This window comes from Vulpes lagopus, chromosome 13, assembly GCF_018345385.1.
Source record: "Vulpes lagopus strain Blue_001 chromosome 13, ASM1834538v1, whole genome shotgun sequence".
NCBI lineage: Eukaryota > Metazoa > Chordata > Mammalia > Carnivora > Canidae > Vulpes > Vulpes lagopus.
The window spans coordinates 60,251,663-60,268,050 of NC_054836.1; the positions used below are offsets into that span (position 1 = coordinate 60,251,663).

Sequence of the window (16,388 nt, forward strand, 5' to 3'; positions counted from 1 at the left end):
CCAACCCCAGAACCATTTTCCTGCCTGAAGCAAGATTTCTGTCATTTTATTGCACTGAGATGCATACCAGGGTATGAGTTAAGAAAAGGACCTAACAGAAAAGAGAGTAAGAACAAATGGAGAACAGTAACACCTCTCCTCGCTGCTCTAATACACTCAAGGAAGTTAGAGAAAAGCACTTGGTTTTGTGGAGGGTAAGTAAAAGGAGATATATAGTCTTAATAAATCAACTTGTAAATAAATAAATAAATAAATAAATAAACAAACTTGTTAGTCATTTTGAAACTCATTAAATCCTTATACAAATAAAATGAAGCAAAAGCTGAGGCAAATGAAATACATCAACCATATCAATGAAAAATGGATTCCACATGGACTTATTTAGCAACATGACCCAAATTTTTCTTTTTAAAAATTTTATTTATTTATTCATGAGAGACACAGAGAGAGAGAGAGAGAGGCAGAGACCCAGGCAGAGGGAGAAGCAGGCTCCCTGCAGGGAGCCCGACGTGGGACTTGATCCCGGGACCCTGAGGTCACGACCTGAGCCAAAAGCAGATGCTCAACCACTGAGCCACCCAGGCGTCTGACCCAAATGACTTCTTAATAAAATCTTTTAAGGTCACTTGAAACATACGAAGCAACAGAACTGTGTACACATAATAAATGTAGAGATCTTTTGATTCCTATTTGGGAACATGTTACTTGCACTGCATCTCTTCCTATCGTGTGCTCAACAGTCAAAGTGCAAGGGAGAAGAAGGGAAGCATCTGCTTACCACTATTCCTGTCACCTCCACCACAAGCTACTGTAAACAGGACCTCCTGAAACACACAACTTGTGAAACAGTTTTCTGTTCCAAAAAACAATACTCCCATCTGTGCTGGGAATGTTTTATTCTGCAGAACTGCCACTTTCAAAGGAAGTTAACTTCTGTTCTGAATCCATACATATAAATAAAACAACAAAATTCTACAGATCTGATTTCCAAAAGGAATTTTTAAAAAATGCAGCTAGTCTCAATCATTAATGACAAAGACAGCCCAGAATTCCATGGACCATCAGCTGACCTAATTTAGGCAATGGCTTCGACCAATTCCCCCACAAAACTTGATTATGGAACCATGGAAAATAAAACCAGTCTGAATTCCATCTTGTCTTCCCCAATCTCTCTGTGACGGATATAATAAAGACAAAATATACAGAGTTATTATAGAAGCAGAAAGAAGGGAGGCGTGTACAAAATACAAATCTTGGTAGCATACTTCTGCACGCAGCATCATCCTGAGTTACACAGCGCTCGGCCACCTGCAGGTTTGAGAAAACGAAGCTAGGCGGTATTTGGAGACCTCGTACTGCCAGACAAAGAAGTTGTCTGCCAGCCTAATGCCAATGAAAACTGAAAATCAACTGCACTCGTGCCAGTGACACTACTTCTCCTACAACATGCACACTCAGCTTCATAGATTAACAGCCGTCGTCCTCCTCTCTTGAATACTTAATGTACCGTTGGATGGCTTACGGTTCTGTGGGTTAGCTTCCGTCTTGCCTTACTATTCCCTCTGAAGGCTTCCTGAATAGAGAGACCTAAAAGTAATTGCTGCCTTTTTCTTTTTTGTAACTGCTGCTTTTTGGATATCAAAGTTCCCAGTTCAATCAATATTTATCAAGTCAACTATGCCAGGCAGTGTTTTAGGCTCTTGTGATACCTCAGTAAACAAGACGAGACCTTAACTTCCTGTAGCTTACATGTTAATAGAATGCACCAGGTAGTGAACAATAAACATAACAACTGAATTATGTGTTAAGTGGTAAAGAGCTGTGGCAAAAATTCAGCCAGACAAGAGAACAAACGGTACAGAGAGAGGAGAGAGCAGTCCGTGGCAGTCATAAAGAGGTGATAAAGCTCAGCAGTTTTTCAGATCTGCACGTACTCCTTAGACATCACTTCTTAAGAAACTTTACCCATTGGATGCAGTCTAAGCCTGGCTGATGAAACGTGAGACCCTAAAACTGGATTAACTGCTTGCCTTCAGAACTTTCTGAGGTTGAGGAGCAAGCCTCGGATAACTGGCCAGGGGTAATTACTGGGTTTAACGGGGTGGAGATCGGAGGCCCTGGGGATGGCGGGGCCCTAGTCTATCCTCCCCCGTGTCCACAGGTGAACACTGTGTAGGCTGCACCAGGTATGACTTCATTTTGCTGTTGGACACACACTCCTATTCATAATCCTGGGGTACATCGTGGAAAACATCTCTGAGATGCTGTGCAAGGAAAATATCTGCCTTATATAGACAGGGCAACAGAGGACCATCAAAACAGGGTTATAAACAGGCAGCTCCTCAGGCCATGCAAAATGGAGGTTTAATTCCTATTCTCCCCTTAACATGATTTTATTGTTAACTGAGCAGCCCTGTTTAATATACTGGCAATAAAGTATGGAATAATTCACAGTTTTACAAGCATGATTTTATTTTCAAAAGGGAAGGGAGTTCATAAAAGCCAGCTATTTACAACTTTTGTTTAAGAATTTTTAAATACAGAAAAGAGAAGGTGTTCTGAATGATTTCCAGTTCTGCATGATAGGTTTACACATGATAAAAAAATAATCTGCATTACAAATTACACTATAATCAAGTAACTGATTATATTTTGTACAAAGCCTTAAGAGGAAAAGAAAAGCAATGTGGCACTTTATATCTTGGTGAGTAGGAAAACAGACAGGAAAGAGAAGACAATTGTACAGGTAAGATACTGTGTAGTTTCCCATTAAATATCTCCTTAAGGTATTGAAGAGATTGAGGAGAAACCCAGTAATGGTAAAATCAGTAGGAAACCCCAGAAAAGAGTCTTGAGTCAGATGAAAACCTATTTCCAACTCTCAAAGTAAATTTAATCTATTAAACTACAAAGAAATCATTAGCCTGGCAGTTAAGAAAGAGAAGGCAGCTGGCTTATCCTTAGGTCTGAATTTATCTTTGAGTTGAGTAAGCTCAGGAAAGAAGCAAAGCACACATTTGCTTTTTCTGCCACAAACTAATAAGCAAGCTAAGAGTAACAAGTATCAACAAAGAAATTTAAGATGGTACCTCCTGAGACTCCATGTACTTTCCTCGGTCCACCTACAAATTTAAATAGCAGTAGTGGGCTCCAGCAAAGGAAGATTTAACAATGCAAGGAAGGAATTGCAAGCTTTAGGTTTTGAGAGTGCTGTAAATTTAAGCTTGATGTGGCAAGTATGTGTTGTGCTGTGTATAAAGGCATAACCACATACAGGGATCAGCCCAAACACAAACATTAGCAACGAGAAAACAGTGCCATGGAAAACCTCAACGGGGGCTGTGGTAAGAGTCTGCATCAACATCTGCTTCCCAGTGAATGACCTGCATACGAAGGATAAAACTCTGCCGTCTTCGGGATCACAATTCTAAACGCATGACATTGGTTCCTGTTCTTCATAGTAGGTACTGTAGCTATCAGGAGACTGAACATCCTGGAAAGGAAGAACTGTCCTATCATCTATCTGCACCCAATATCGTGTTGCAAAGCTAGCCGGTGTGATTCGATTCTAGAAAAACACCATAGGTGAGGCAGATTGAAAACAAAGCAAACCAAAAGCCTGAAAGCAATTCCCAAATCACAGAGCATTCAATTATGTGTCTAACTCCTGGCTCCACCCGATGTGCTCTGGTGCTTACTTTATCCATGAACTTACATCAGCCCAGTGGGCATAAAGACAACTTGTCTCAAAACTTATTTTTTAATCCTAGAACTGCTATTATGTTTAAAGCACAATTTGCATTGATTTGCATTCACAACCTGATTGTCTAGCAAATGAAGAATAATATGACTCCTTCAAAATAGATCACACTGCTTTTAAATTCAAAACGTTACCACGAAGGTCAGCACAGCTTACTTTGCAGTCCCATTTATGCTGTCAGAGGCGTGGGGTGAAGTCACTTACCTCTAAGGTGAATGACAGCACCACGTCCGACTTCGACAGCTGAATCTCATTCTCATCGCCTATGTCCAAAAATGCAGAATTCTGTGAACGCTTTAACTTCTGTAATTTAAATTCTGGACCACCTTTTGAAACTGGAAGACTTTCCAAGTTGGCCATTAGCAGATTCACCGAAGACCGCAACTCTTCTATATACATACTCTCCATTTCTTTTGCTATAAACTTGGGGAAGTTTCTTTCCTTGAAAACAAATTTTAAAATAACAATGTTACAAAAGTCATATTTCAATTCTATCATAGAAGGTTATACAATGTGTAAGTCTGCTGTCTTAGAAATTGTGATGCTCAATATAAATGTGTCTACCCAATACTTGAGTCTCCAAGCTTTAAAGTCATCAGGCTTTGGTAATTTTGATTATTTCTAAGAGTACCTTATATCTTTTTCAAAATAATTATGGTACAAATTGAGTAACATTTTCACATTAACTTTATTTTTGATAATGTACTTGTTAAGGAAAAACTGAAAACCTACATGGAAGAAAATTCGGGGTCTAGATACATCTTAATTAGCCACTGTTAACTTTGAAATGCTTGGGGTAAACTGGTCGGTAAGAAAAATGTTCAGCATACACTGTGGTACCTCTTAGGAAACAAACATTTTATTCATCTTTCTTACCTCAGATATGTATTGTTAAGAGAATATCCCTTTTTATAAGCATTCAAATTAAAAACCACATAATAGCCATATAATGATATTTCTAAAATTTATTTTCACATCACACAAATATGACCAGACCCCTTATGACTATAAAATCAGTTTTCTAGTAAAGATTTAGAAAACTTTAAATTTAATACAAAAGGCCAATTTATGAATAAAGTTGCACATAAAGAATAACTAGAAATTTAGATGACTAATTTCCTTTTTGCGTTAAGTGAGCACTGCCATTTGATCCTTAGATCTCTGCAATCAGATGTCAGCTTCTTTCACTCAATGAAAAGGACATTCCAAATACTTGTATTTTAAAAGATCGGCATATATGGCCAAACTGCCCTTCGAGAAGAGGACACCCATTTATATTCCTACAAACAGCAAAAGGAGGCTTCCTCTCGCTATTGGCTCCTTCTTAATCTTTGACAACCTGGCCTCAGCTCTTCCCTTAAAAACAGGTGACAGCTCTACGAAGTACGACGTGACATGGCGACAACCGTACAAGGCTGGCTGGGAATGCGAGCAGCCACCTTTCCGCCGGTGGCGGTGGCGTACTGCTCTAGAAAGCTCTGTGCCTTTCCAGCTCCCTGGACGTCATCCGAAGCGTAGCCTGAGGGATCCCCATCCTGGGACCAGAACCCATCCGTGCTGCTCTCGTCAGCCTGCACCCAGCCTGACTCGCTTGCACCATTTGCCCAGGGGATGGAGAGCAACATCTGGCACCGCTTCGCAGATCACTCCCAGAGCCTCAGGCCACCTGTTTTTCCTCTTCACCCAAACATAACTGTCATCTATTTCTTTTAACATAATTTGCATATAATCAATATTAAAATTGCATATTTATTGTCACACAGTAATTAAGTAACCACATTCATATTTTTTTAGCATTTTATTATTTATTCATAAGAGACACAGAGAGAGGCAGAGACACAGGCAGAGGGAGAAGCAGGCTCCCTGCAGGGAGCCCAATGCAGGACTCGATCCCAGGACCCCGGGGTCATGCCCTGGGCATACTTAACTTTCTTAAGGAAGATTCTTAAGTATCCTTTTAACATTCTTGTATAGTTTGAAGCAACATTCTAGAAGAGTGAGGAAATATATTCAACTATTCAGTTACAGAATACCTCAACTATGAGGGAATGTTCTGGAATGGTTTCTCAGTACAGAGAAAAGAAGGGAAAAAAAACAAGCAGAATAAGCCGTAAAAAGATTTTTAGGGATCCCTGGGGGGCTCAGCGGTTGAGCACCTGCCTTTGGCTCAGGGCGTGATCCCAGGGTCCCGGGATCAAGTCCTGCATCAGCTCCCTGCACGGAGCCTATTTCTCCCTCTGCCTGTGTCTCTCTCTCTGTCTCTCTCTCTGTGTGCTTCTCTCATGATTAAATAAATAAAATCTTAAAAAAAAAAAAAAGATTTTTCTATGTATGCACTGACTTTAAAAGCTGTTATGAGAAGTATCCAAAACTCAGAAATAAGGCAAAAAGGTGAAGGCCGGGTCCTTTCTATGCCCTACAGGGGCAAAGGGCATCCAAAGGTCATCTGAGGAAATACACTTAGTAACTTACTATTTATTGGTTTAAGGTCCAAGACGGTGAGCTTATGCATTACCTTACAGAATTTTGTCTGGAAGAGATTCATGTGTGCCTGAGTTTAAAACCTTGTTGGAAATTGACCACTTTTATTTTTATTTTATTTTTTATTCTTTAAAAGATTTTATTTATTCATTCATGAGAGACAGAGAGAGAGAGAGCGAGGCAGAGACACAGGCAGAGGGAGAAGCAGGCTCCATGCAGGAGCCCAACGTGGGACACGATCCCGGGTCTCCAGGATCAGGCCCTGGGCTGAAGGCGGTGCTAAACCGCTGAGCCCTCTGGGCTGCCCAAGAAATTGACCACTTTTAGATCTCATCCATGAATCTTATTTTAACTTTGCCTAAAAACATCACTTTTGATATATACTCCTTGCATTAGTTTTAACATGTAACTGGTTTGCTCATTCATTATGCACTGAATGAAATTACTGTGTGTTCATTTCGTATTTGCAGGATTCATAATTTTCCCTTTTAAAAAATTTTACTTTAGCAAAGCAAAAGAAAATCATGTTTGAAACTCTGGATGGCCAATTTTCTTTTTCTCAAATTTTTAAGGTGTCATCTTATGGAAAACTTAGCATTAGCAAAAACCCAATTTTTATTTAGCTTTTAGTTAAAAACAGATCATTCACTATCATTTTTCAAGGAGGAGACAGTCACCAAAATTGACTGTCTTATCAACATTTTCCAACTTTTCAAGAAATACACTCTCCTTGATTTTTTTTTCTCTTTGGGGGAAAAGAGAGATAACTCTGTTTTAAAGCTCTGAGGTTTATTAATAGTATTTTATCAACTTTATTTAGCCGGCTTATGTCGTTTCTCTCTTGGAAACAAAAATCAACTGTACTTCAGGCAACCATACATGTTGAATTTAATCTTTTAAATTAGAACAGAATCAGAAGTGGGTTATTCTCTAGTTTAACTGTGAGTCTTTCTTATACACCAGGGTTTAAATGTTCTAATTTACTCGCTCATTAGAGGCCCTAAGACATCATACACATGAAAATGTTTGCTCTACAAAAAAATTCTCAGTATTCAAATCTAGTCCCTTTTTAAGTGCTCCTAATATTCCAGTAGATGAAGCCTGGGCCAGATTGGTAGGTGGAGGATGGGGACAGCTGTCAGATTCTAGAAATACTTTGAAGGCAGATGCAAATGGATCTCCTAATAAATTTATCATGAGGCACGAGAAAAAGAAGGAGTCAGAGATGATTCAAGTTTCTTCTGGTGTAACGTTCAAGACAGTGCCGCCAGGAACTGGCCTACCCTGAGCACTTACCTGGCCGTGCTGAGCACCCTCCCCTTCTCCTACACTCCCGGTTCACCTTGCCTTTATTCTCCCAATAGCAAATGATCTCCTCCATAACTCAGTTACACGAACACTTACTGCTTATCGTGGGGCTCTTCAAATGCAAGCTGCACCAGGGCATGGCAGGAGTATGTTTGTCAGGCTTTAGCCCAAGACAACTACACGTTTGTCTGGATGAATCCCAGGTGCCTACCACGTTACGTTGCCTGATTATTTTAGGAGGCCTTCAATAAGCACTTACCTCATGAATTTATGGATAGAAAAATTCAGGCTTCAGAAAGTTAAATAAACTTGCCTAATGCTCTATATCTAGGAAACAGCAGTCATGGATTTGCCTACAGGTTTTTCCGGCCCAGTCCACATTTTTCCTGCTACTTTCTAATAATTATGGCATGGCAAAAGCATTAAAGCCAGTATTTCTATCCTTTGAAATAGATTTCTGCCCTGGGGTTTTGTTGTTGTTATATCGTGCTGTGAAGTATGGTAGGAGGGGTTACCGATCACCAATGATTGTTAATGGACCATACTTCTGGATTTATCAGACTGAAGGCTCTGGAGTCAAAGACCAGGGTTTGAGGCCAGCCTCCACGATATTATTAGTTCCGTAATCTTCAAGTCAGTAATCTTCCCTAAATCTCAGTCTCCTCATCTATACAATGAACTCATTGTTCTCATCTCCACTTCTGGGTTCGTAAGATCATTGTAGAAATACAATGCAACAAGGTCAGTAAATTCCAATTAGCTTTATGAATATTTTATGACGGTGGCTTACAATTGGTGAAATTGAATCAGAAAGCAATTAAACATTAACTAAAGGCATCTTATTTTTGGTGGCTTTTTCTCCTTCCAATTCCATTGGCTTCACTGCTCTCTCTACACTTTTTCAAACGTATCAATGTCTGTAATGAAACCAGTGGGTGCTATCTCTGTGGGTGCTCACTGACCCTCTCCCTTTAAGCCCCGAGGTTATAAACCCACATTCTCCTCCCAAGCATAAACATGAGACACACAAGGCTCTCCCTCCTGTTTCATACCCCTCTAGAAATTGATCTACACTTCATTCTAAAGCATCACATCTCTAGCCAGGCCCCTAGAGAAGCAAATCCAACTCATGACCATATGCACAGGCTCAGTGTACCCATATCTACATACACCGAGGCAATCTACAAATGTGGATCACAGGTCCAGAGTCCTGCCCTGCAGAGTCTGGAACACCCCAGTTTCAGGTCTTCAAGAAAAGCTAATGGCTTTCCAGCCAGTTTTCCATTTCAGCTAAAGGTTTTGGGGGTTTTTCTCTCTAAAGCTTCCAAATAGCCTTCACCTTCTTGATTTCCATCCTATGAACTCAACATTTGAGTCTTCAAAATGATGTATTACCTCTCCAGATATCCCGAGGATAGTAACGAGACATGTTGCCCTTTTAACCACTGTCCTTTGTATGAATCACCTCTTTAGCCCCTATTTACAGCATCCTATGTTTTCAAACATCTGGAGACTCCCTGTAGTCTGTCTCTGGCTTGGTTCTTACAACTTACTGTCACTTCTGCTACCCAAATTGTCTTAATTTTCTCAACTTCCCTGTTTATCTCCAACTTCTCAACAATTTCCCTACTTTTTAATAGACTTTTAGATAACACAGAATTAGCATTCTTAAAACTTACACATTATTCATAAATGCACTTTTCTTTGCAAAAACAAAAACATTTCACTTGTTAAAATCAGCATGGGATGTATCTTCTTCTCAAGTGCTGGAAAAGTCCACTATCTTGATTTGGGAGGTGGTTAACACGGATCATGTACACATTCACTCACTGAGCTGTAAACTAAATATTTGTAGGTTTTACTGAGCACATTATACCTAAATCTTAAAGAAATGAAGAAAACTCAATAGGGAGGATTCTTTGAAAAGATGGAGGATGCTAAAGGAAGAGTTTATCTCCAAATATTCAAAGTTTTGATTAGCAGAAGGGAAAAAAGGAAAAACAAAACACCGTATTACAGATCTATTAGGAAAAACTAAGTTTTCTTTTACTATTAATAAATTAATACATCAATTTACTAAAGAATGATGCTGATAATGAAGTTTCTTATCCTCTAAGAAATCTTAAGTATTAAAAAGAAATTAATGGTTTTTGTTTGAACTTACTCCTGTTACATAGAAACACAGCAACTGCATGAATAAAATCATATTGAACACACTACCTGTGAGACTCTTTTACTACAAACTTCAAGTTAGATTTTTCACCCATTCAGATATTAGTTGACTCCACAACATGCCAAGCACCATGTTCAATATCTTGGACTCTGATTTTGCACGGACAATGTTTCACTTCCCTGATTAGGTTACATTAAGCACAGTATTAAAATTCTTCTAAATCTGGCCTTTTGCGAAATTTAGGCATTGCTTTCATAATAATCTACTAAGTTACTGAATTTAAACATGTCCTGTGTATCAGGAAGGATATGTAAAACAGGTAATATGCTCCATTTACATACTATGCACTCAGATATTTGGGCCTAATAAGTATGCACACAGAGAAGATGATAAACTGATACCATCTATACAGAACTTTTTCAGCTCACAGAAATAGGAGTAAAAAGAAAAGAGATACAGTTTGTCAAAGTTAATAATTTACCTTTGCCATTTTCTCTGCCAATTGCAAACGACCATCAAGTTCCCTTCTGATCTGGGCTGCTTGTTCATCTGCATTATCCAGCTTTAAGAGAGAAATAACACATATGTGATTACTTAATGACAGTGACCTACAGATTAAAGCAAAGACTTAAGGACTCAATTTTTGTTTTTAATAAATTCTCTCAGCTACCTATTGAGAACACAGAATGGCATTTAATTAGATTGGCAGTCCAGTTAAATTTCTTAGGCACTTTTCATTTTGGTTTTGTTCACAAAAGAAGTTATTAAATTGCTAAGGTTAATTGCTCAGTTTACCCAAAATCTAATTATGATAATTTCTTGTCCAACCTGTCCACAACAACTCTAAACCAGGAAGTCCTTGTTTCGTTGAAATTACATTAAATTGTCCTTAAGCTTATTCAGCCCATCCTTCTGTCTTTGTGAAGGTCAGTCCTAAGTAGTTCTAGAGATAAATATCTTGTTTTGTGCTTTCAAATTTCCAGAGTGGTGAGATACTGAGTCATGCTTTACTTCTTTGTCCTTTCAAAAAATAATCCCTTCAAAAAAAAATATTCCCTTCATTTTTATAACAAGTTGGTGCTAAACTGTGAAGCTACCATTTGATTGACAGATAAGAACTTCCAACCATTTAAATCTTCATATTCTCCTCATTCCAGTATCAATAGACTCACAAAGAAAAGAAACTCTTCCACTCTCTTACAGATTGGCACCACATTAGAATTCCATTCTCCTGTGCTAAATTTGACTGAAAGCAAGAAAAATGTGAATCATCAATTTTAAAGTTATTTACATGGAAAATGACTTTCACTTATCCAGTGAAATAATCCTTTTCTTATACAGTTTCTTTAAACTTTTCCTCATGATTCCCTTTTTCCCTAATTATCCACAATCCATTTCCTGTATTAGTTCATTATAAAATGTGCTAATTCGAGGCAGTCCTATGAGCCAGTGAGAGGCACTGGGTGAGCTACAGACACTCCTCTCGACTTTAATTGCTTCTCCTTTCCTACTTCCATCATTTAGAAACCTGGAACACACCATACAACTTCAGGTCCACCTGAAGCCTGGATTAGTATTGAATACAACATTGAACACACAGGAGAATAAGGATTGACTTTTCTATTTGCTGAAGAACTACAAACTGACCAGATTACATTCCTTAAAGCAGCTTTAAAAAAAAAATGCCTGAAAAAGATGAGTAGGGTCAACGCAGGTCAACAGGATGGTGTGGTCAGGACGCATATAAAGAGTCAAGAAAAGGGGAAGATGTTCCAGTAAGAGAGCACCAAGAGTTTGGAGGTGAGGTTAATAGTTGTGAAAATGATGGATACTGGGGGGCAGGGGAAGGTTCATGGGAAGTGGGGCTGGAAAGAGGCTAGCTACTTCATAAATACTCTTCACAGCCATGTTGGAGAGTCTGGAGTCGGTTCCTCAACCACAGGGATTCCTGGAAAATTTTTAAATGGGATTTTAGAAAGAACACTATGTCTCCAGCACAAACAACAGCTTAGAGGGACATAGGAAGTCTGATATTACTCATTAAAGAAACAGATCTGCTGTTATCTTCCTAGAAAAATGTTTCCAGGTAGATTTAAGAAATTAAATTCATTTCAAAACAAGTTTAAAAATAGTAAAGATTTTTTTAAAAAAAGATTTGAGGGTGAGCTAGTAGCATGCATGAGCGAGGGGGTGGGGAGAGGGCTCCATCCTGGGACCCTGGGTTCAAGACCTGAGCCCAAGGCAGATGTTTAACCAACTAAGCTATCCAGCTGCCTCCAGCCAAAATTTTCTTAAACTAAATTGCTGGTAAATAATTTTCTATGTCATCTATAGAACAAATGCAATTTCATTAATAGGATGCAAAGTCAAAGAAACAAAGTTTCTCTTCATTGTGCCCAAAGTCAAATGATTTACACTAAAAACTAACAAAATGGTTAAAAAATGTGTAGCGTGTCTGCTCTAGGAAACTGAAATCAAGGTCCTAAAAGCAAAAATTATGTGTAAGAGCTTGTAACTACATTATTTCAAATGGAATATGGAATATGTTCTCATATTTGCTTAAATTCTGATAAATATCTTTCCACAGAAAAATTAAAATGGTTACTTGCAAGTAAAGAGTTCTAATTTCACCAAGGAATAATATTTAACATCTTCAAATAAAAGGTCATAGTTCTTCAAACTTCACAAAATACTATTTAACATCTTCAGATATTTCTATCTTTGTATTAACAGCTCTTAATTTTGAGTGAAATTATTTGACTTACTCCTGGGTTTTGCAAGTATTTTCTTTATAAGAGACAGTTTTCTACTACTTCTAAAAAATATTAATACCCTAACTGCATTTGTCTGAAAAAATGTAGGCAGAGAAAAACAGAGCATCGCTCTACCACATGACCTTTTAATAGCCTTCTCTTAAAATTGTCAGAGATTAAAAGCTTACTAATTTTGGTGACTACTGGTGTCATTCTGTGAAACCAGAACTGCATACTTCCAAACACATTACAAAAAAAAGGAAGAGCTAATATAGTAAAGACAACGAATTTCTTTTATCTTTCTGTCATGTAACACTAGATAGAATTGAAAGAAGTAAATCAGTTAACTTTTTTTACATGTAAAAATATTAATGTTTCATTTATTTTAGGGGGATTTATTTATTATTTTAGAGAGACTATGTGTGTACATAAATAAGCAGTAGAGGAAGAAGAAGAGGGAGAGAGAATCTCTATCGGATTCCACTGAGCACATAGCTGGACACAGGGCTCAATGTCAGGACCCTGAGCATCACCACCTGAGCCAAAACCAAGAGTAGACACTTAATCCATGATACCACCCAGGCACCCCTTATTTTCCTGAGCATTTATTACTTTTTTTTTAATTAACTGAAAGCTTAAGATGATTTCATTTCCTTAAAAGGTGATGTGTCAATGGCAATTAGTTTCACGTGCAGTTATAAGGAATCGTGCCCGTTATACACTGCTAGTCTCCTCCAATGGCAGCATCTTACAAAAGCTGTCCTATTAGATCACAACCAGGATACAGACTTGGATATAATTAGCCATCTTATCCAGATTTTCTCGGTTTTATGCTTACTCATTGGTATTAACCTATCATTTATCTAAATTCATATATTCACCACTATCGTCAAAGAGGTGAGCGTGAGCATACGTGAGTGAGGGGAGGGACAGAGGGAGAGAGTCATCAGGCACACTCCCCACTGAGCACGAAGCCCAACGACGCGGGACCTTGAGGTCATGACCCATGCCTAAACCAAGAGTGGGACACCCAACCAACTGAGCCACCCAGGTGCCCCCAACAGTGCAGTTTCAATACTCTATATTGCTCTTTTATAACCACATCCACCTCCCTTCAGCCAATCCTCAGTTGGTTAGTTTTATTAATAATGTACTGCTTTTCACGATGTTTAAAAATAAATTCTAATAAGGCAAATGGATTTTCTTCTAATTTCCATTGTGAAACTGGAGATGTGCACCCATGGGAGGTTAACGTTTGTAAATATTGGATGGGGGCCTCGAACTTTTAATCCACATGTTACCACAGGGGTGATTTCTTCAAAGTACATGGCCACAAACAGCATCTACTCATTGACAATGCATCTATAGCTCCAACCCTTCACAAAATGTTGAGTTACATTTCCAACTGCTTATCACTGTTTTAATTTCCATGAAAATTAACAAGCCCCAAAATGCAATCCTGACTTCTAGCTCCCCAATCATTCCTTCCATGAATAATGCCATGTCCTATAAATAGCATATCTATTCAACCCAGCTGCCCAAAACCAAAACCTAGGTGTCATCTTGAAACTTTCTTATCCCTCACAGCCCATATCCAACCAATCCACAGTCATGTGAAGCCTAGATCACATTATTTAAGTTGAATAGAATTCAGGTACTCTGATGTCTCAGGCAGGGCTCTACTTTTTTTGTGGTGGAGGGTTTTCCTGACCACTTCAAGCATACCTCTTTCCATAAGAACAGCTGTACATAAGATTATGGTGAAAATAATGCTTTTTCTTTTCTGAACTCTCCAGAAAACTTGCGTTTTTACACCAGTTTCTCCACCTCCCTTGGAAGGAAGGAAGGAAGAAAGGAAGGAAGGAAGGAAGGAAGAAAAAAGAAAAGAAAAGAAGAAAAGCTTATACAGATGGTTTATAGATGTGAGACATCAGATTTTATTTTATTATTTTTTTTTTAATTTTTATTTATTTATGATAGTCACAGAGAGAGAGAGAGGCAGAGACACAGGCAGAGGGAGAAGCAGGCTCCATGCACTGGGAGCCTGATGTGGGATTCGATCCCGGGTCTCCAGGATCGCGCCCTGGGCCAAAGGCAAGCGCCAAACCACTGCGCCACCCAGGGATCCCGAGACATCAGATTTTAAAATGCTGGGTAACACATCTGTCTCCAGTACTTGATTTGGGTTATAAGATAAAGAAAATGGGATAAGTGGACTCTAGAGTTCATGGCAGGGTCCGGACACAAGCATCACTCTATGAGGACAACTTCATTTTTAATTTCATTTTCTTTTAATTCTTGATTTCAACACTTTGTGACAATATATTACTTACCTCACAGATGTCCTTTCCTGGATTAGAATATTTTCCAGGTCTTATAAAGAGAGTCATTCAACCCTGACCATAACAGATGCCCAAATGTATCTTTATTCTCTGCAATGCCCCTAGTACCTATTACATAGAGAGTTTTTAATTATCAATGGAAAATTATCAATATCAATTACCACTTCAAAATAAATTACTGCTTCAATTATCAAGGTATTTTTCTGAACTGGCAAATATTTAGTACAGAAAATGTACTTTTATTTTCCTTCTGTTCATTACAAAAAAAGTATTGTTTCCGTATTCAGAATCCTCTGTCACAGAATACTTTTCAGGTCTTTTTAAAAAGAATCAATCAATGGCCAGGACCATAACAGGTGCCCAAAGGTATCTTTATTCTCTGCAATTCCTCTAGTACCTATTACGCAAAGGATTTTCAATTATCAATTGAAAATTATAAATTTAAATTACCACTTCAAAATTGATTACCATATTCAAAAATCAATGGCCACTTCAATGATGAAAGTATTTCACTGTCTTGACAAATATTTAATACAGTAACATACTTTTATTTTCCTCCTGTTCTTTACACAAGGATTATATGGTTTCCACATTTAAAATTCTCTAGGCTAGGGAATTCTTAACCTGGACCTTTGGGAGTCTGAATCACTCAAGTTGTGAGCAACATTTTGTAGAGTTACGCATTTTTTCCTTTGAGGAATGGTTTGAATTTCATAGCTCAAAGGAGTGCCAACTCCGTAACTCGAAAGAGGTAAAGAACCTGCTATAGGGAAACTTTCAAGAAGCCTCTATTTCTTCTAGAAGAGGCTATGGGTCTCTTAAAACATAAACCATGGAAGGAGGTCACCTCAGACCTGCACATCATCAAGTTTACCCCTTACAGAGATTCATTAAATCTTTGTAAAGGGACACTTAGGCTCTTAACAGTGTTGGCAATGGTCCACAGTTACTCTATTTATTCTTTCTTACACCTACCACACAGCAATCACTGTGAAGGCTCTTCAGTAGCTACAAAAGTAGGGACATTCCAGGAGTTCATACTGTATATCAAAAATAGTGAAAACAGTACACAAAACAGGATATAATTGCCACAAGAAAGCTACTGATCAAGTGCTGTAAGAACTTAGCGATAGGGATCCCTGGGTGGTGCAGCAGTTTGGCGCCTGCCTTTGGCCCAGGGCGCGATCCTGGAGACCCGGGATCGAATCCCACGTCAGGCTCCCTGCATGGAGCCTGCTTCTCCCTCTGCCTGTATCTCTGCCTCTCTCTCTCTCTCTCTATCATGAATAAATAAATAAAATCTTTAAAAAAAAAAAAAAAGAACTTAGCGATAGAAGACATGTGTTTCCTGGCTGGTTGGCAACAGGATGGATTTGCAAAAATGGAAATACTAAAAAAAAAAAAAAAAAAATGGACTTAGAGTAGAGAAAATGCTGACCTGATGCAGCAGTCTACTGGTCTTCACTGGCAAATCTCCAACGCTAGACTTTCCTTGACACATTCCTCTCATTTCATTGGAAACAAACTCCATGAGGCCACAGGGATCAACAAATTTCCCTCTGTAAGACCCA

General features: G+C 38.5%; 1 protein-coding gene across 21 annotated transcripts in view; it reads right to left on the reverse strand.

Annotated features, from left to right (window-relative positions):
- CADPS2 (calcium dependent secretion activator 2) overlaps positions 1-16,388 on the reverse strand; it is a 457,875-nt gene that overhangs the window by 271,212 nt on the left and 170,275 nt on the right. For all 21 annotated transcript variants that reach the window (XM_041727924.1, XM_041727925.1, XM_041727927.1 and 18 more), the window contains exons 4-5: positions 10,204-10,284; positions 3,965-4,201 (exon numbers count right to left, since the gene is read on the reverse strand). In XM_041727924.1, coding sequence (XP_041583858.1) covers positions 3,965-4,201; positions 10,204-10,284 — 318 coding nt within the window. The remainder of the gene's footprint in view (positions 1-3,964; positions 4,202-10,203; positions 10,285-16,388) is intronic.